General features: G+C 40.7%; 1 protein-coding gene across 1 annotated transcript in view; it reads left to right on the forward strand.

Moving 5' to 3' along the window:
- The window catches only part of gng12a (guanine nucleotide binding protein (G protein), gamma 12a), a 53,638-nt gene extending 41,616 nt beyond the window's left edge, over positions 1-12,022 (forward strand). The window contains exons 2-3 of the mRNA XM_049599091.1: positions 6,775-6,883; positions 8,489-12,022. Of these exons, the coding sequence (XP_049455048.1) occupies positions 6,791-6,883; positions 8,489-8,614 (219 nt within the window). The 5' untranslated portion in view covers positions 6,775-6,790 and the 3' untranslated portion in view covers positions 8,615-12,022. The remainder of the gene's footprint in view (positions 1-6,774; positions 6,884-8,488) is intronic.
- Positions 12,023-17,039: the final 5,017 nt, after the last annotated feature.

A 17,039-nucleotide genomic window follows, 5' to 3' on the forward strand; every position in this document is an offset into this window, starting at 1 on the left:
CAGCCGGCAGCACTTAAGCAGTTTATTTCCCGCCATGTTACTTTATTACAAAAGCTACTCTGGTCTGAAAAGCCTCAGATACTCTCTGAAGAGACCACACATACTGTACGTTTGACAGGACCGACTCTTCTTTTAGCCTTTAATGGGTGTCGTTTGTGTTCGTCAGCAGCAAATTTAAGAGTTTTCTTTAGGTCTGAGCTGCAGCGTAACACACACGGTTTTTCATCTCTGAGTGTTGGTGTTAATGGCACTGACTCATAATGGCTCCCTGTTCTTGGCACTTTGAACGCTGTGCTAATGAATCGCATGTGTGCGGGTGGATTTGTGTGCAAGGTATGGAGGGGAGCGGGGGGCTGCGCTGCTCTGTGCAGTAGGTGGTCCTGGCTGCTTCATGTGTGTGTGTTGTGATAGGGTGGGCTGTGAAGGGGGGTGGTCTTTTTCTGATCCTTGGAGGTAACTTTTTTTTGCGAGGCTCCCTCCTGTATGTGCATGGTGGTGCTTAATGCCACACACTTGTGCACACACACATCGGTGCTCTCCCATAGTTTCAGTCAGACCGGTGCTGCTGGTAGAAGCTGGCATCACATCACAGGGGCTGCACGGTTTGACTGAGGTGACTCAGTGGGGAGGGTTTGCCTGCAAGAATCACTTCTGGGTGCCAGTGGGATTTAAGTGCCTCTTCCTGATTTGCCTGCCTGGCCGGCGGCTCGCCTCCTTGTGCTCCACATGCAGGTTCAACTTGTATTTTGGCACTAGAGCGGAAGTCTTCAAATTCTTTCAGGCCAAGGACCCGAGCTCAACGAGAGACGGAGCAGGGACCCCCTACTACATATATTGTGTAAAAACAGAGTTGCACTTAAGGCGACATAACGACTAAGTACGACATATCGATATATTGTCAAGCAAGATAAAAATTTAATTTAGACAACACCATTTACATCAATATAGAGTCAAGTTACATACTCTCTGCACAGCTCCGCCCCACTCACAAGTTCTCCATCAACACTCAGAGACACAGAGCTGCTCCTCTGTTTAACCTGTCTGTTAATTAGTCTCCAGTGAGACATCGGTCTATATGTTGCACGTGCTACGCTAAATCAGTCTGTGAGATGAATGAAATGACCGCAGCACATGTGCAATCCAGTGCTGCGCTGCTAGTTTGTATGTGAAGTGGGTCATAGCATGCCAGTGTTCTTCTTGGTAGGTGTACAGTGCCGGGATGCAGGCGACAGATCTGTTTAATAAAATGCAGCGACAACACATACGTTTCATATAAAAGACGTATATAACAAGGACAAAATGTCTCTCGGCTGCACTGGTGATGCTCTGTGCATAATTAAGATTAACAGCCTAAATAAATACAGAGACTTAAATCATTTTCCAGCACTAGATTCATTTGAAAAGCCATGGAAAACTAAACTTAACTCCCCCCACACAAATATATTTTTTAAGTTTTTCACACAACATGGATTTAGACCTACTTGATACTTTCATACTCATGCTACAGTTTTGTGTCCTGTACTGCAAACCTTTAAATCTCTGTAGCTCCAGTGCTGTGTGCAAAAAGTTAACATACAGCCCTACTATTTAGTTTATATCATTTGTCATTTACATGTTGTGCAGCTGCATATTTTCAACCAAGGGGAAAAAAGCATTTTATTTTGATCACAGTCTGTTTTTATATAAGTGCTTGTGACATCTCAAATGTGGCTTTGACCTGCAGCTGAACACATGTAGCCCATGTTGTAGAAATTACTGAGATATATATATATATCGTGTATCACCAGTCAGCCTGTAAATACAGAGATGTGAGTTTTTGTCCATGTCGCCCAGCCTTAACTTGAGATCAGTGTTACACAACACTGTAACGTTACAGTAACGTAACTACTTTTATTGGGTAAAAAGTAGTGTAGCACGTTACTACTGAAAATATGGTAACGGAATGTAGTTACTTTGTCAGTTGGGCACAACGTTACTTTTCCCGGGACAGATTTGACGGTGACACTGCCTGTCTGCCTCAGCTGCGCACTAGGCAGGAACTGTGACAGTTGCCATGTCAACAGTACAGACAGGAGCGCCAAAATCAAGAATTGTATGAGGAATATGGAAGATACACACGCCTCCACGGATTATTTTAACGGTTTGTCAACTGAAGACAGGTTAGCTTATTGTAATAAGCTAACAATTAGCAACAGAGTGAGGTTTCCTGACCCGTACTTAATGTCAGGTCAGTGGGTCACCGACCCAACGAAATGGCCGAAGCTACAGTGGCCGGACATTTTTTTTATATCTTGTGGAGAAACCCAGCGTTTATACGCATGAAAAACTCAAGGTATATAAATCCCTTGATGTGTATAATTTTATACTTTGCAGTCATGTCCAAGATATTGAATACCGGGATTTATCTGATGGTTTTTGTGCTCTACGGACCGAAATACTGCCGAGCCAGCGACAAGGACACATAACAGTAATGTTAACTAATGTACAAGACCTGGGCGATTCTGAACAAGTCGACCAACTATAAACTGACAGTGAACTGCACTTGTATGGCTGGGTAAGTGTTGTTTAATATAACGTTAACCTCGCTAGTCAGACCTCAGACATGGGCAACATACGACCCCGGAACCTCAAAGGAAATCAAAACGACCTCCAAAACATCAATAAAATGCAGCATTGTGTTAACAGAAAACAGAACAATCATAACCTGCCTACATAGCATCCACTGTATTCAATGCTTCTGTCAGAGGCACTTTGGCAGGGCCGAGTTCTGAAGGGCGTCCTCCCAGTCTTCCCAGTCTCCCCAGTGAACCCAGCTGCTCAGTTGTTCTCAGTGTAATTACTCCACTCTGGTTTTGTTTGCAGCTCTGTTCTGTTTTTGAGAATTAATTGTTGTTTACACTGTCTGCTGAGAATAGCAGGGCTAAATTCAAGTCATGGATTATTAACTCTGAGGTTTCCGCAGGGACGGTTTTCAAGAGGAGGGAGTCCTCCAGTTCACTGCAGCCCTGTTGTGTGAAGACTGTTTGCTCTTCTCATGTGATCTCTTTATTCACTGTTGTACCTGATCAACAGCCTTTGAATTGTGTTTGCGTATTACACAATTTATAAACTATGCAATCTGGTTTGCTTGGTAGCGCCAGGAAGTCCGAACTTACCTGGCAGCAGTGAATTATCTGCTCAGAGCAGCGTCTGAAGGGGAGCACAAAGGGGCTGGTGACTAACCTGCTCTTGGGGTAAAGGATTGTCTCAGATGATTAGTTATACTGATTTACAGTCAGATGAGAAAGTCATCAGCTGTTTTACGTCATTAAAAACTTCACTGGTGTTTGTCAGAGGAGCGAACTTAGGATCCAATGTAAAGACTTAATGTGACAGTTCTAATGTAAAAACACTGCTACAGAAATAAACGCCCTCTTTTCCGTCAGCTTCACCTGCGCTGCCTCGCCTTTATGACTAAACTGGGAATGCTTCCTTAGGATTGTTCGCTGTGCATTGTACGACACGACCCTTTCATGTCTCTGTTTCATGTTATCAATAACATTTTAGCTCTGTGAGTCAGCTCTGGTCGTGTTTCCTTTGCAGTGATTACTTATCTTTAGATGAAAATACAACTCTCTAATCAGGCACTCCCCAACAGAAGATGGAAATTTTCTCTCCCTTCCCATTTCCGTTTTTTTTTTTCTTTGTCTTTATTCCTCCCTTTCTCTTTGTTCCTGAAACAAATGAAGAGCTGCAGCATCAGAGGATGTCTGGAGGGACGACATCCTGCAGACAGGGCTGAGCAAAATAAAGTTGAATGTTTCGGTCTGCCATAAAAAGTGTGCTATAAAAACTGCACTCACTGCACCTTCCCGTATTATCTTTTTTATTTACGGGAAATGTGACGGGCACCTCATTGCACAACTGTATGCTTATAACATAAATGAAGAAAGCCTTATTACAATGAGCAGATGGGATAAAGTGCATCCTCAGCTGAGGTTTAAAAATAACTTCTCTTTTCATTCAGATGTTTTAAAGAAATAAACTTTGATTCTGCAGAAGTTTTTCTTGTGAATTTCACAATAAATTTCTGAGAAACTGTACGTGAAGCTTCCTGTTCCCTACTGCGAAAAGTTTTACTGAAAGCGAGGTGTGTCACGTGTGTGTTGCAAATGTGTGTTTTTATGAGAAACGCAGACAAATGGCAATAAACGGAAGTGAGAGCGCAGGGGAGAGACACTGGAGCCAGAGCTCCCACACCAACTGCAGGATGTGTCCAGGCTTGTTCTCATCCAGTCTGTAAATGATTAGCAGGAAGAGGAATCACAGCTCAGACTCACTGCTTCGCTCTGACGCTTCACTCCCAGACAGCAGCCCCTCAGTCACACACACACACACACACACACACACACACCCTGAGGTCTTTACACCGCTGTAGCCTTTTGTTTAAATGTAGATATCCTGTAATGTCAGATTTCAGCGCCTATCAGCCAAGCTCATGTTTCAGACTGTACACACTGAAACAAAGTGGTATTATTGTGCCTTGTCTGGCAGCAGGGTTACTGCGCTGCTTGCAAATGTCTCTTAAAGGAATACTTCACCCAAAAATCATCATTTGTATCAATAACTCACCTCGTCTCACGTTGAAGTTGTGAGGAAAACTTTGTTTTTCTCGCATGCCTCCACAGTAGAGAAGAATCAAAAAATGGAGAAAATTCTTTATGTATTGGGGTAAAAGGGGGCCACATTTACCAACAGCAAAACTATATCAAAACATCTGTTTACAAACTCTCACACAACTCATGCAGTTTAATCCAAGTCTTATTTATATAGTCGTATGGTCAGCACTTCCCAAACACATGCATTTTGTCTTAAACCTCACTATTTAAAATCAAATCTGCATATCAGTAGTGCTCACGGATGAGTGGCATGCATGGACGAGGTGCATACATTTGAACTTTGCTCAGTGGCATACATGAGCGGAGTTATAGGGTGTTTTCACACCTGCCCTGATTGGTAGGTTCAATCAAACTCAAGTTTGTTTGCCACTTAGTGCGGTTTGTTTGGGCAGGTGTAAACACAGCAATCACACTCAGGTGTGCACCAAAACAACTGGACTGAGACCTTCTTGAAGAGGTGGTCTTAGTCCAGTTACAAATGAACTCTGGTGTGGTTCATTTGTGGTGAGAACGTGTTCTGACCTGGATCTGAACCAACTGCAGTCACATGACACATTGTTTGGGTTAAACATGAGCATGTTACAGTCCTGGAGGATTATTAATGTGCACCTCCTCCTGTACTGCCTTAATATGCACATTCAGCACATCCAATGCATCAAAACACTGTTTTCTAGTTGGAGCCGCGCCTCGTTTTCAAACTGTATGGTTTGACTAAAATGAACAATGACAGCAATATAGTCCACGATGAGCAGCGCTAAAATCAACCTGCGTAGTTGTCCCTCCATTGTGACATTAGAAAGTGTCACATTTATCTTTCAAGAGTACTCTTCTTCAACGTTTGGTTTACTTCCTGGATTTTTCCCACATGGAAACTCTGACCAATCAAGAGCAGCTTTCTCACGCAAGGCATTTGATCTGGTCCGCCTGTAAATGCTGCCGTGAGAACACAAACCAACTCTAGGCAGTTATGCAGCTTTGTCAGAAAATTAGTCCCTGATTCAGACCAAAGCAAGAGGACTCTAGGTCTGAAAGCAGCCTAAAATAGCAGAAACGCATGAGTCTGGGAAATACTAAGACTTAGATTATGCTTGATTTGTGCTAGATGCATCCACAAGGGTATGAATGGCCAAAGTGACGTCACACCATCAGACATGGTGTTAGCTGGGGTCCCATGTGGTAGATCTTTGCTTGTCTGTATACATTGGACATCTTCTAACAATGCAGATGTGGATTGACGGAGAAAATGGAGAACCATGCTGCAGGCAAGAGTTTTTGATCCTCTGTCGTTTACAATTTGGGAGAATATTGGTTTCCCGCATTGAAAAACCCACACAGAGTATAAAAGATCCGAATGTTTCCTTGTCACGATGCCACATCAGGTCATGTCTGTGGGACCATCCGTGTGGGAAGCATAACTGAGGCTTTATACTGCACGAGTTGTGTGAGAGTTTGTAAACGGATGTTTTGATATAGCTTAAAGCAGAGCCATTTTTATTCCCAATTCATCAAGAATCCTCAGTATTTGGATTCTTTGTTCAAAAGTTGCAGCTCCTGCACTTTGGATGTTGCAATAAACCATAACAAGTTTTTCACTTCATGTTTGCCAAAAACTAACAGAAACAAAAGAATTTGCATAATGATGGGTGTGCCTCAGCTTTGTGTGAACTTGCTAATGAAAAAACCTTGTTAGTGATGTCACTTTTGGGAACGGCCCAGCAGAGGAAGAGGAAGTATAGAAGAGTCGTTGATGCTTATGAAACCGACACGTGTAGTTTCCAACACACTCAAGTAAATGTAGTTAAATGATTTACTGGCCTAATATCAATATAACACTCTTCCCTGCACAGGCCATAATACTGACCCATGCTCCAGTACTCTGCTCTTTCAGTCTGTTGAGTGTCGGTTCTTCCTGTTGTAGAGCCAGCATTAAAGTGCATCTGAATTGACTTTGAAAATATTAAAAGGTGCAGAGACTGTGAAAAGAAAACCCCAACGCTTCATCATCGTTCTTAATCTGTCCTCATTACAGATTTGCTTAATACCCCAAATCCCTCTATACCAATGTCTCATTCTCTTCAGGGTTATTGAAGCTTGTCTTTGTTGTCCTTTGTTACAGTGTTGTTTTGCCCAGGATGTCTTCGAAGGCTCACAGTTCCAACAACATCGCCCATGCCCGGCGGACGGTGCAGCAACTGAGAATAGAGGCGAGCATTGAGAGGATAAAGGTACAGTGCAACAATAAACCACCTTCCATGCATCTTTACATCTAAGTGGTATTGGAGAAATTAAAGAGTTCATACTAATAAAAATAACTTTTTTGAAGATAGAAAATCATTTATGTTTTTGCAGAATAACACTACTAAGAACATGCACTGATTTCTTTTTAAAAAATGAACAATGTGGTAAATGTAGGGAAATCCTTTCATCTGTTTGGCTAATCATGTGATCACTTGAGAGCTGCTCTTAAATGGTAAGTTTGGCATTTTTCAACCTGGACACCATTTTCTGATGTTTCTTAGTGACTAATGGAGACAACAGCTCCTGAAACTGGTTATCGTTGAGCGAGAGGGTTGCAGATGGCAGCGGTGAAATAGGCTGCAATGTAACCACTCATTAGTCGGCAAGATTTCATCTGTCACTTAGTAGCAGAAAAAACAAAACAGTGAAACATCTTTTGGAGCTGTGCCTTGTCAAAATAAATCAAAACCTATATGACTGGACCATGTGGGGATTTAATTTGGAAGGACAGACACAGGAAGAGGCCACGCTCAGCAGTCAGACAGGAGTCAGGTTAATTTCCAGGGCTGGTACCTGCGGTTATTCCACAGGCTAGTTAATCCAAAGTGTGGGATCATTTAGAGAAGGTGAAGGACGAACCCAAGGTGATATGTAAATTCATCTTCATTGGTCGACTACGAATATGACGTATCATCTGAAACATGGAAGTAGCTACATGCCCATTAGCCCACAGCGTCATTAACAGGCGGCTCGCTCAGTGTGTGACGTGCACTTGTAGATAAAATATAGGCCTATATTAATGAAGGTTCATTAGTACGGTTTTGTATTTCTCTGTAATGTAGCACAGTGTTAACAATGTTACTGATACTATTCTTACACCTTCAACTCAAACCATTGTGTTGCCCCGCCCAAAATATATGATTTAATAATTAAATTAATATCGTAAACATGCAGACAACTAATCGACTGATGGCCCTAAATGACGACTATTGGTCGACTAGGAGAATTCTTAGTCTAGGGCAGCTCCAGTTCACTTAAAGGGTTTTTGCCTCTGACAGAGAAATTGTTAGATCCCTACAGAGGTAGACCTTCTTATTAAAGAGTAAGATCATTTTTGTTTAACTAGAAATGGCACCAAAATCGCCGTCCCTAAACCCACCAAACTCCAGTTAATTTAACACGTATAAAGCCAGCATATTTTTACATCTAACTGGGTGAATTTGGGGCTTATTTCAACCAAAAGACAAACCAAAACAGCTTGTGTGGGTTTAATTTTGTGTCTGTTGTTTAGAATAAAGTGTGTTTTATGAAGATAAAATAACTGTTTATTTAAATGGGGTCTGGTGGGTTTGATGATAGTGACTTCTCAGCAGTTTATGGTTAAACAAAAAGGATCTTACTCTCTAACAAAATGGTGTATCTCCGTAGGGATCATTTCCAGGGTCTGGATCAAAACTGGACCAATTTCAAAAACTGTCATCTCCATTAGTCACTTACACACAAATCATGGGGAAATCAGGTCCAGGTTGAAAAAGTTGCCTTTTACTGCTTTATAACTGAAGTTGTGTCTTTGTCTTCTGTTGTTCCTGTAGGTATCCAAGGCCTCTGCAGACCTTATGAATTACTGCAGTGAACATGCCAGAAACGACCCTCTCCTTATGGGCATCCCCGCCTCAGACAATCCCTTCAAGGACAAAAAACCCTGCACTATATTGTAGTGGATGCCACTTAGCCTTTACCTGTTTTTTTTTTTTTTGTTTTGTTTTGTTTTGGGTTTTTTTTGCTTATTAATGTTGCTGTATTCTTTTTGTTGGGAGGAGTGAGGGGTGGACTGTGATCATATTGTTACCATGTGTTCACCTGATCTGCTAAGAAATCAGCAATTCAACCAATTCAAAACAGTAACGAGCGAAAAAGGCCCCACTAGTGCCGCTATTCAGTTTGAGCTCTGACCACTAACAAGACTTTGGCTGCATGAGATGGCATCAGGTACATCATTGCATCAATAATAATGAACAGCAGAGATGATTTTCTGAGTATTATAACATCATTGGGTGGATTTGGTCCCTCCCACTATGTGTAAACAGTCTCATCTCCATTGAGCAGAGACTGTTACTGTCGCTCTGGTTTGCCTTGATTCATACAGCCAAAGTTTCCCTTCAGTCTTTTAAAAGCATATTATTTTTTAGATGGATAATATTGGCTTTTAGTATGTAGCTTCAGACGTTCCACCAGTATTTTACAGAGTTTGTGCAGTTTCGATCACTGTGGTCAGTGGTCAGGGTTTACATCGAGCCTCTACTCAAATGTTACCATGATGTATCTTTGACTGGGAACAGTAACGTCACCATATCTGGTGTGAAATTCAGATACTCAAAGTATTCCGCTACCCAGCTCTGACTGATCCACGACAATCTACATGCTGTTTAATGCATTGTTTTCCTGTCTGGTAATAGCAATGTGATAGCAACCCAGTCGCCAGAGTAAATGTTGGCATTGTACGCAAACCACAGATATCTGTATGTTTCATGTGTAGTGGATAACTTGAAACTTTATGTTTCAATTTTAGGTTGCTGGAATGCTGTAGTTAACCTGTGGTTATTCAGGCTTAAAAAAAATTACTTATAATTAGGGCAACATCATGATTGGGCATAAAATACCAGGCTTGGTTGCCACAAACATGGCTGGAGATGACCCAATGTTGAATTGTTGAAAAACAACAGGTTTTGTCACTGCAAACACAGCTAGAAGTGTCCCAAACTGTTGTTAAAAAATTACCTGGTATTGTCCTTACTGATGTGGCTGGAAATGTTCCAACCTCTCGTTAAGAAAATACCTGTTTTTTCCGCTACAAATGTGGCCGTAAATGTCCCAGACTGTTGCTAAAAAAAATACCCACTATTGTCACCCAAAACATGGCTGAAAATGTCCTGACCACTTGTTTAAAAAAAACACCCAATTTTGTCGCTACAAACACATGGCTGACAATGTCTAGAGGTCTCGTCAAAAAATACTCAATTTTGTCGCTCCTAACGTGTCTGGAAATGTCCCAACCTCTTGTTCAAAAAAATAACAGGTTTTGTCACTACAAACGTGGCTGGAAATGTCCTGACCTCTTCTTAAAAATTACCAGATTTTGTTGTTACAAAGACAGCTAGAAATGTCCGTTGTTAAAAAATACCTGGATTTGTCACTGCTAACGAGGCTGGAAATGTCCCGACCTCTTGTTAAAAAAATACCAGATTTTGTCGCTACAAACACAGCTAGAAATGTCCACGTCTGTTGTTAAAAACATACCTCGATTTGTCGCTACTAACGTGTCTGGAAATGCCCTGACCTCTTGTTAAAAAGTATCAGGTTTTGTCACTACAAACGTGGTTGTAGATGTCCAGACCTCTCATCAAAAAATACATGATTTTGTCACGACAAACACAGCTGAAAATGTCTCCTGTTAACTCCTGTTAAAAAATACCAAGTTTCATTGCTACAAACGTGGCTGGAAATGTCTTGAACTCTCATTAAAAAATGCCAGCTTTTGTTTCGTTTTGAACAGCAGTCTTCTGTCTGCTGTTTGGCCCGGTTGGAGTTGGCAGCCATCTCATGTAGGTGTCACACCATCTGCCTTCCCCTCCTCCTCCTGAACGTAGCCTATTTCATATACATATCATCTGAGCTATGTCACTTTAGAAATGTTGATACATAGGAAATGAAACGTACCTGTGGTTTGCAGAAACATACGACACCAACATTTTCTCAGGGCGACTGGGCTGATTAACGTGATACAGTGTTGTCTTTAGCGGATTTAATGAACCATCATGTGGAGATAAAATCCATATAAACATCTTTAATCTAAGGTCATCTATGCTCAGATTCAAGCCATTGGGATAATGCGACCCCGCTGCTGTGATGCTTTTGGAAATTTTACAGCCGTACATGTAAAATACAGAATGAATGAAAATGCTTAATCACATAATGCAGTGCAGTTTTTGTTTTTTTTTTTGTTTGTTTTTTTTTGGAAAGTGTGACATTGTATGCAGGGTGACACTGTGTAATGAAGTCCCTGGGACCAAGCCAAACCAATGATACTGCATTTTAAAAACATCTAAATATGCGTCTGAATGAGACGATTCGTAGCCATTCCTTCTGAAAACTTTCTGTGGTACGATATTTTTAGGACGCTGACGGCACGAAGCACGTCAGTGAGTGTAACGCAACACTGTGAGCCACGCCTGCTTGCTCAGCACAAGTGTCTTAGTCGAGCGAATGTGCACATCGTTGTCTTAAAGTGTTTTCGGCACAAGTGTTGTAGGTACAGGTGCAAATGGTGGTGTGCATTGATGATGAAAACCACTCTCTCAAGACTGCTCTCAAATTTTTCATGTGTTTGGATTTAAACTATAACGTTTGTGTCGGTGGGGGTCTTCAGTCTTCTGTCTAACATGTCCTTCATGTTGTGATTCTCTGGGGGAACAGCTATGATTAATGTAACAAAAAACAGAATAGAAAGCATAAATTAAGATTTTCTTACACTCTAAAGCCTTACATGTTTGCCTTGTATCATGAAGAATACTCTAACTGGGAGTTTGATCTTAAAAAAAAAAAAAGATGTTTCTATCAAATGTTTTTATCTGTGGGATGAAAGTGATTTGTATCAATATTGTGCCATCTGTTTCTGTCCACACGTCACCTGTTAAACATGTTAAGTCGTGTTTCGCTCACCTGGTGCTCCGCTTTTCAGCAGTTTTTTCGGTATTGTTGCCTTCTCCAAAGGGTACTTTCAGGTCTTCAGATGAGCAAGATCTGGTGTTATTATCCAGTTGTATTTTTTATGATTGTCTCTAACAGTTCTTCTTACTTGCAATAAATCATTGCTGTATGCCTCTTAAGGAAAAGTTCAGATTATCACTGCCATGTTATGATTTCTGTCCATTCTGCAACTCCGTAACGGCCTTATTGTACCATTGATAGATTAATTTAACTGTCAAAATCTGCATTTTGATAAATGTCTTTATTAATATACCAACCTTTGTATGGAGACTTAACTGAGATTAATAAAGTGAAGCATTCCTACAGTACAGTACTGTACTAATATCTCAATAAAGATGTGTTGTGCTGCACAGTCAGAAGATTTCAACTTGTGATCATCACTGATACCTTTTATACAACCTCAGATTTACAGTATTTAAAGGGACAGTTCACCTCATAATCAGATATATTTCTCCTCTTACCTGTAGTGCTATTTATTAATGTAGATTGTTTTGGTGTGAGTTGCAGAGTGTTGGAGATATCAGCCGTAAAGATGTCTGCCTTCTCTCCAGTATAATGGAACTAGATGGCACTCAGCTTGTGGTGCTCAATGTGCCAACAAAATGCATTACAAAAACTCAACAGCAATGTCTCTTTCCAGAAATCATGACCCAGTTACTCAAGAGAATCCACAGACCTTGTTGTGAGCAGTTTCATGTAGGAACTATTGTCTTCCCACTGAACTACATCCACCAACCATATCCACAGTGTCTTTAGGTCCTTAAAGAGTCTTAAAATGTTTTAAATTCAGTTGTATAAATATTAGGCTTTAAAAGACATGAAAAAGTCGTACATTTTAATTTCCTTCTGCTCTGTGATTTGGTTGACGGGTGTAAGTCAGTATAAAGAAAGAACCAAAAGCTGAGTGCCATCTAGTTCCATTATATTAGAGAGAAGGCAGACATCTCTACAGCCGATATCTCCAACACTCTGCAACTTACACTAAAACAATCTAGACTGATGAACAGCCTTACAGGTCAAAGGAAAAATATGAACTTCTGATTTTGGGGTGAACTGTCCTGTGAATATAGAAACCTGACTTGGATGATTTTATTGGTCAGATGGAGCTGGGCCAAAGAGATCTGCCCACGTGTATCTGAGGCCATTTCCTCTCATTAGTCCTTTATTTATATCTCACTCGGGAAAGGCGAGACCTCGGGCCTCTCACCACGGCTGTCAGAAAACACACAACACAAGATGGCTAAATATAGAAATAACCAAACCCTGATTTCCGCTCTTGGAGAGTGGAGTAACTATTTTGGGAAAATGTCTGCTTGGCCTGAGAGCCTGTTTTCATTCTCCGTTGGTGGCCACTCGGGTCTCTCCGACCTTGTCTCTGGCCAGCTGGTGGATAAGCAGCTTGTTTCATTTTCTCCTGCACACAATGAGAAGATCACACAGGAATAATGCTCATTGTCACCTATTGTAAGGACTGCAGGGACACTGAAATGATATGACAGCTCTCACACTTGAACCTGGCTGATGATGAACTACCATTCTCACCTATTATTCATTGTTAAGGACTTTGCTTCCCTCTTGTAGTTTTTCTCATGGATTGTGCTGTTTTCCTTAAAAGATCAGATGTCTGCAGGAAACACCAGGTGCATCAGCACTGTGTAGAGTACACCTTCACTGATGCCAAAGATACTGTAGCACACACTGGGTGATAAATCAGAATGCATGCTTTTAACGTAACTTTTCAACCAATAAAAACTCTGAAGAGGTATTCCTGTTACGCATGAACATGATGCAGACTGCCTGGATATTCTCTGTAAGCATGAATGCACACCCCCACCACCAGAACAGAGCCTCTGCAGTAATCCCAGTTTGTCATTGTGCAGCAATGTGAGAATCACAGGGGGGGCATACGGCCAGTGGCTGGCAGGCCGGCTCGCTGACCGTGTGCCTCACTGTGGAAATCTGCCCGGGCAGTTACAGTGTCAGTGTGCAGGAATGTGCTGATGAGGGGGAGAGGAAGGGGAGGCAGGGAGGGAGGACCAGAGGATGAGGGTGTGGGCTGACTGCAGTGACACCTCTGTTCCTCTGGTAGGCTCAGCAATGTAAAGACCACACACCCATTTTAACACTGTCGCCGTCTTTGCAGCCAACTCTCCCCTGACCAGTGGTTTAACGTAACTAAGTACATTTACTTAGGTGCAGTGTTGTGGTATTTATACTTAAAGATTTGACGCATATGGTACTTTATACTTCTACAACTTCTACCCTCCACTTTCAGAAAAACAAATTGTAATTTTAATTTACCACTGGTTTTACATTTGAAATAAAAAGAAGTCATTGTGTAGTATGTCATAAGATGTGACAAAAGTGTCATACTGTAGTATGTCGTAAATATGTTTTAAAAAAGTTTAGCATAGCATCAAAAATCATAAAAAATAGTCATAGTATCACATGTTGTAAAAAAAAAAGACAAAAAGTCAGAGTAAATTATGTCATCCAAAATGATGAAAAAAGTCATACTATTTCGTCCAAAATCACGAAAAAAGTCATAGTATAGTATGTCGTCCAAAATGATGAAAAAAAAGTCATAGTATAGTATGTCGTCCAAAATGATGAAAAAAAGTCATAGTATAGTATGTCGTCCAAAATGATGAAAAAAAGTCATAGTATAGTATGTCGTCCAAAATGATGAAAAAAAGTCATAGTATAGTATGTCATCCAAAATGATGAAAAAAAAGTCATAGTATAGTATGTCGTCCAAAATGATGAAAAAAAAGTCATAGTATAGTATGTCGTCCAAAATGATGAAAAAAAAGTCATAGTATAGTATGTCGTCCAAAATCACGAAAAAAAAAAGTCATAGTATAGTATGTCATCCAAAATGATGAAAAAAAAGTCATAGTATAGTATGTCGTCCAAAATCACGAAAAAAAAAAGTCATAGTATAGTATGTCGTCCAAAATCACGAAAAAAAAAAGTCATAGTATAGTATGTCGTCCAAAATGATGAAAAAAGTCATAGAATAGCATGTCGTACAAAGTCATGAAGAGAAGTCATTGTATAGTATGTCATCCCAAATTCTGGAAAAAAAAAAAAAATGTCATAATATAGTATGTTGTCCAAAATCATGAACAAAAGTCACAGTAGGCTATAGGACATCATAAAGAAAACCCAGAGTCATAGATCTTTATTTTGAGGCAATAGATTTGCAGCAGTTGTAATGCAAAGTTCGAGGAGTTAAGAGACAAAGCATGCAATACACAGGGACTCCAACAACAATGTAGAAAAATCAAACACAAAATGCAAGATGTAGCAAATATAAACCAAATATATAGTAGATAACAGTTGGTTGCAAAATATGAGAAGGAGCTCACAGTAAGGTTCAAAATAGAAAAGTTTGGTACCAGGTGCAAATCGGTTCAACCAGTTTATACAATGACACAATCAGGTTAGTAGTATTAATTGTAAAAGTATGGTTGCTCACGAATGTGTTTGTACAGTGTCAGATCTGAGGTAGCTGGTGTGAGAGTCCAGAGTAAACATTCATGATCATGTCCATGATAGTTCCTTAATGTCACATTATTGCACATTATGTTCCCTGAATGAGCTGTGAGGAGTCCAAATGACCAGTAGACCAGAATCACTGTCAGAATCAGAATCATTGTCCATGATGCTCTGCAGCTTGTATACCATCCTCCTCTCTAACACCACCTCCAAAGAATCAAACTCCAGCCCCAGGACAGAACCAGCCCTCCTGATGATGTTGATGACTCTGCTGGCACCGGCTGACGTTACCCTGCTGCCCCAGCACACTGCATTAACGAAGATGGCACTGGCTACCACAGACTGGTAGATCATCCTCAGCATGGTGTTGCAAATACTGAATGAGCAGAGCCTTCACAGGAAGTAGGGTCGGCACTGGCCCTGCTTGTACCCAGCCTTGGTGTTTCTGGTCCAGTCCAGTTTATTGTCCGGATGTTCTCCCAGGTACTTGTAGACCAGAACAGTGTCCATGTCCACCCCCTGGATGGAGACAGGTGTAGGGGGTGTTTTCCACCTGTTGAAGGCCACCACCAACTCCTTCGTCTTGCTCCAGCCCCAGAACAGAACCAACCTATTGTAATAAAACAAACAAAAAAAAAACCATAGTGACATGCAGCAAAGGGATGTGGGTAGGAGTCCAACCCCCAGATTGTTCTTGGTTGTTGGGACAAATTCTGATTGACGTTTTAAGGCTGAACCTGATATATCCTCCTGAGACCCTGTGTCCTCACATGAGGACATCACATTCTGGGTTTCCTGCACCTTATACTTCATTCTGCTGAACTTAGACTTGTTGTCCTTGTGGGCAGGTTTATGCTCAGTCTGCAGCTGATCCTGACACAGAAGAGGACAATTTTAAAAAAAGAAACTTGTTTATTTGTGCTAAATAACGTCTGGAGTTTAATATGGAAAACAACTTTGACCAATTTAAACAATAGGAACAAGCTTAAATGCTGTTAATTGGGAAGTATTCGTTTGAGGACACTGGGACTAAATTATCATCTTTTTTGAGGACAGTATGGAGCAGGAAAAATTGAATACAGTTACAAAATGAACAAATCACAAGGCTTTCAGGTATGTTGCATTATTTGCAATTTTGTTTTTGTAGCGTGCGACTATTAAAAATAAACCCATCATCCCCATAGGAGGATCTTTTTTTTTTTCTTACAAAAACTACTTCCTGTTCAAGTTTTTTAATACTTATCAGGTCCTACATTCCCAAAAAGCTCGGAGAAATTAAAAATGCACACCAAACACAGAAGCTGGAGTCTCAGGAGGTTTAATGGAATATCTCAACCAATAGATTTTTAACTTGTAATTGAGGTTTCATGCTTTGAAATGCATCTTGATGTCTCTTTGTTGAATATTTAAATTGTTATATCTTCTATTTTATGGTGGATTTCCCCTTCATTCTCTAGCGTTGTTATCTTAACCTGATGTTTACCTTGCTCTCACACCAAGTTCAGCACACTGATTTTTGTATGTTCTTAATCTGCAGCACACGGAGTGAATATAATACAACTCTACATATAGCACATTCCACCACTGACTCAGGTTGTAAAATATGTCCCCTTGGTTGCACTATTCAAAGTGCAGAGTGACTTATCAGATCATAAAACTCTGCTCTATTTCAGAAACACATCGATAAAGCTGCACCTGAACTTTAACCCACAATGCAGCACAGCCAGTCGACACCAATGACTGTATGTAAACCTCAACCTTTTTTGGACTTCACTGGAAGGCCACAGAAACCTTATGACACTTACATCAGCCCTCCACTGCTACGATCCTAAAATAACCTTTTTCCCTGTGATCACAACAATGCCACATTACATC

This window comes from Epinephelus fuscoguttatus, linkage group LG15 (assembly GCF_011397635.1).
Source record: "Epinephelus fuscoguttatus linkage group LG15, E.fuscoguttatus.final_Chr_v1".
Lineage (NCBI taxonomy): Eukaryota > Metazoa > Chordata > Actinopteri > Perciformes > Serranidae > Epinephelus > Epinephelus fuscoguttatus.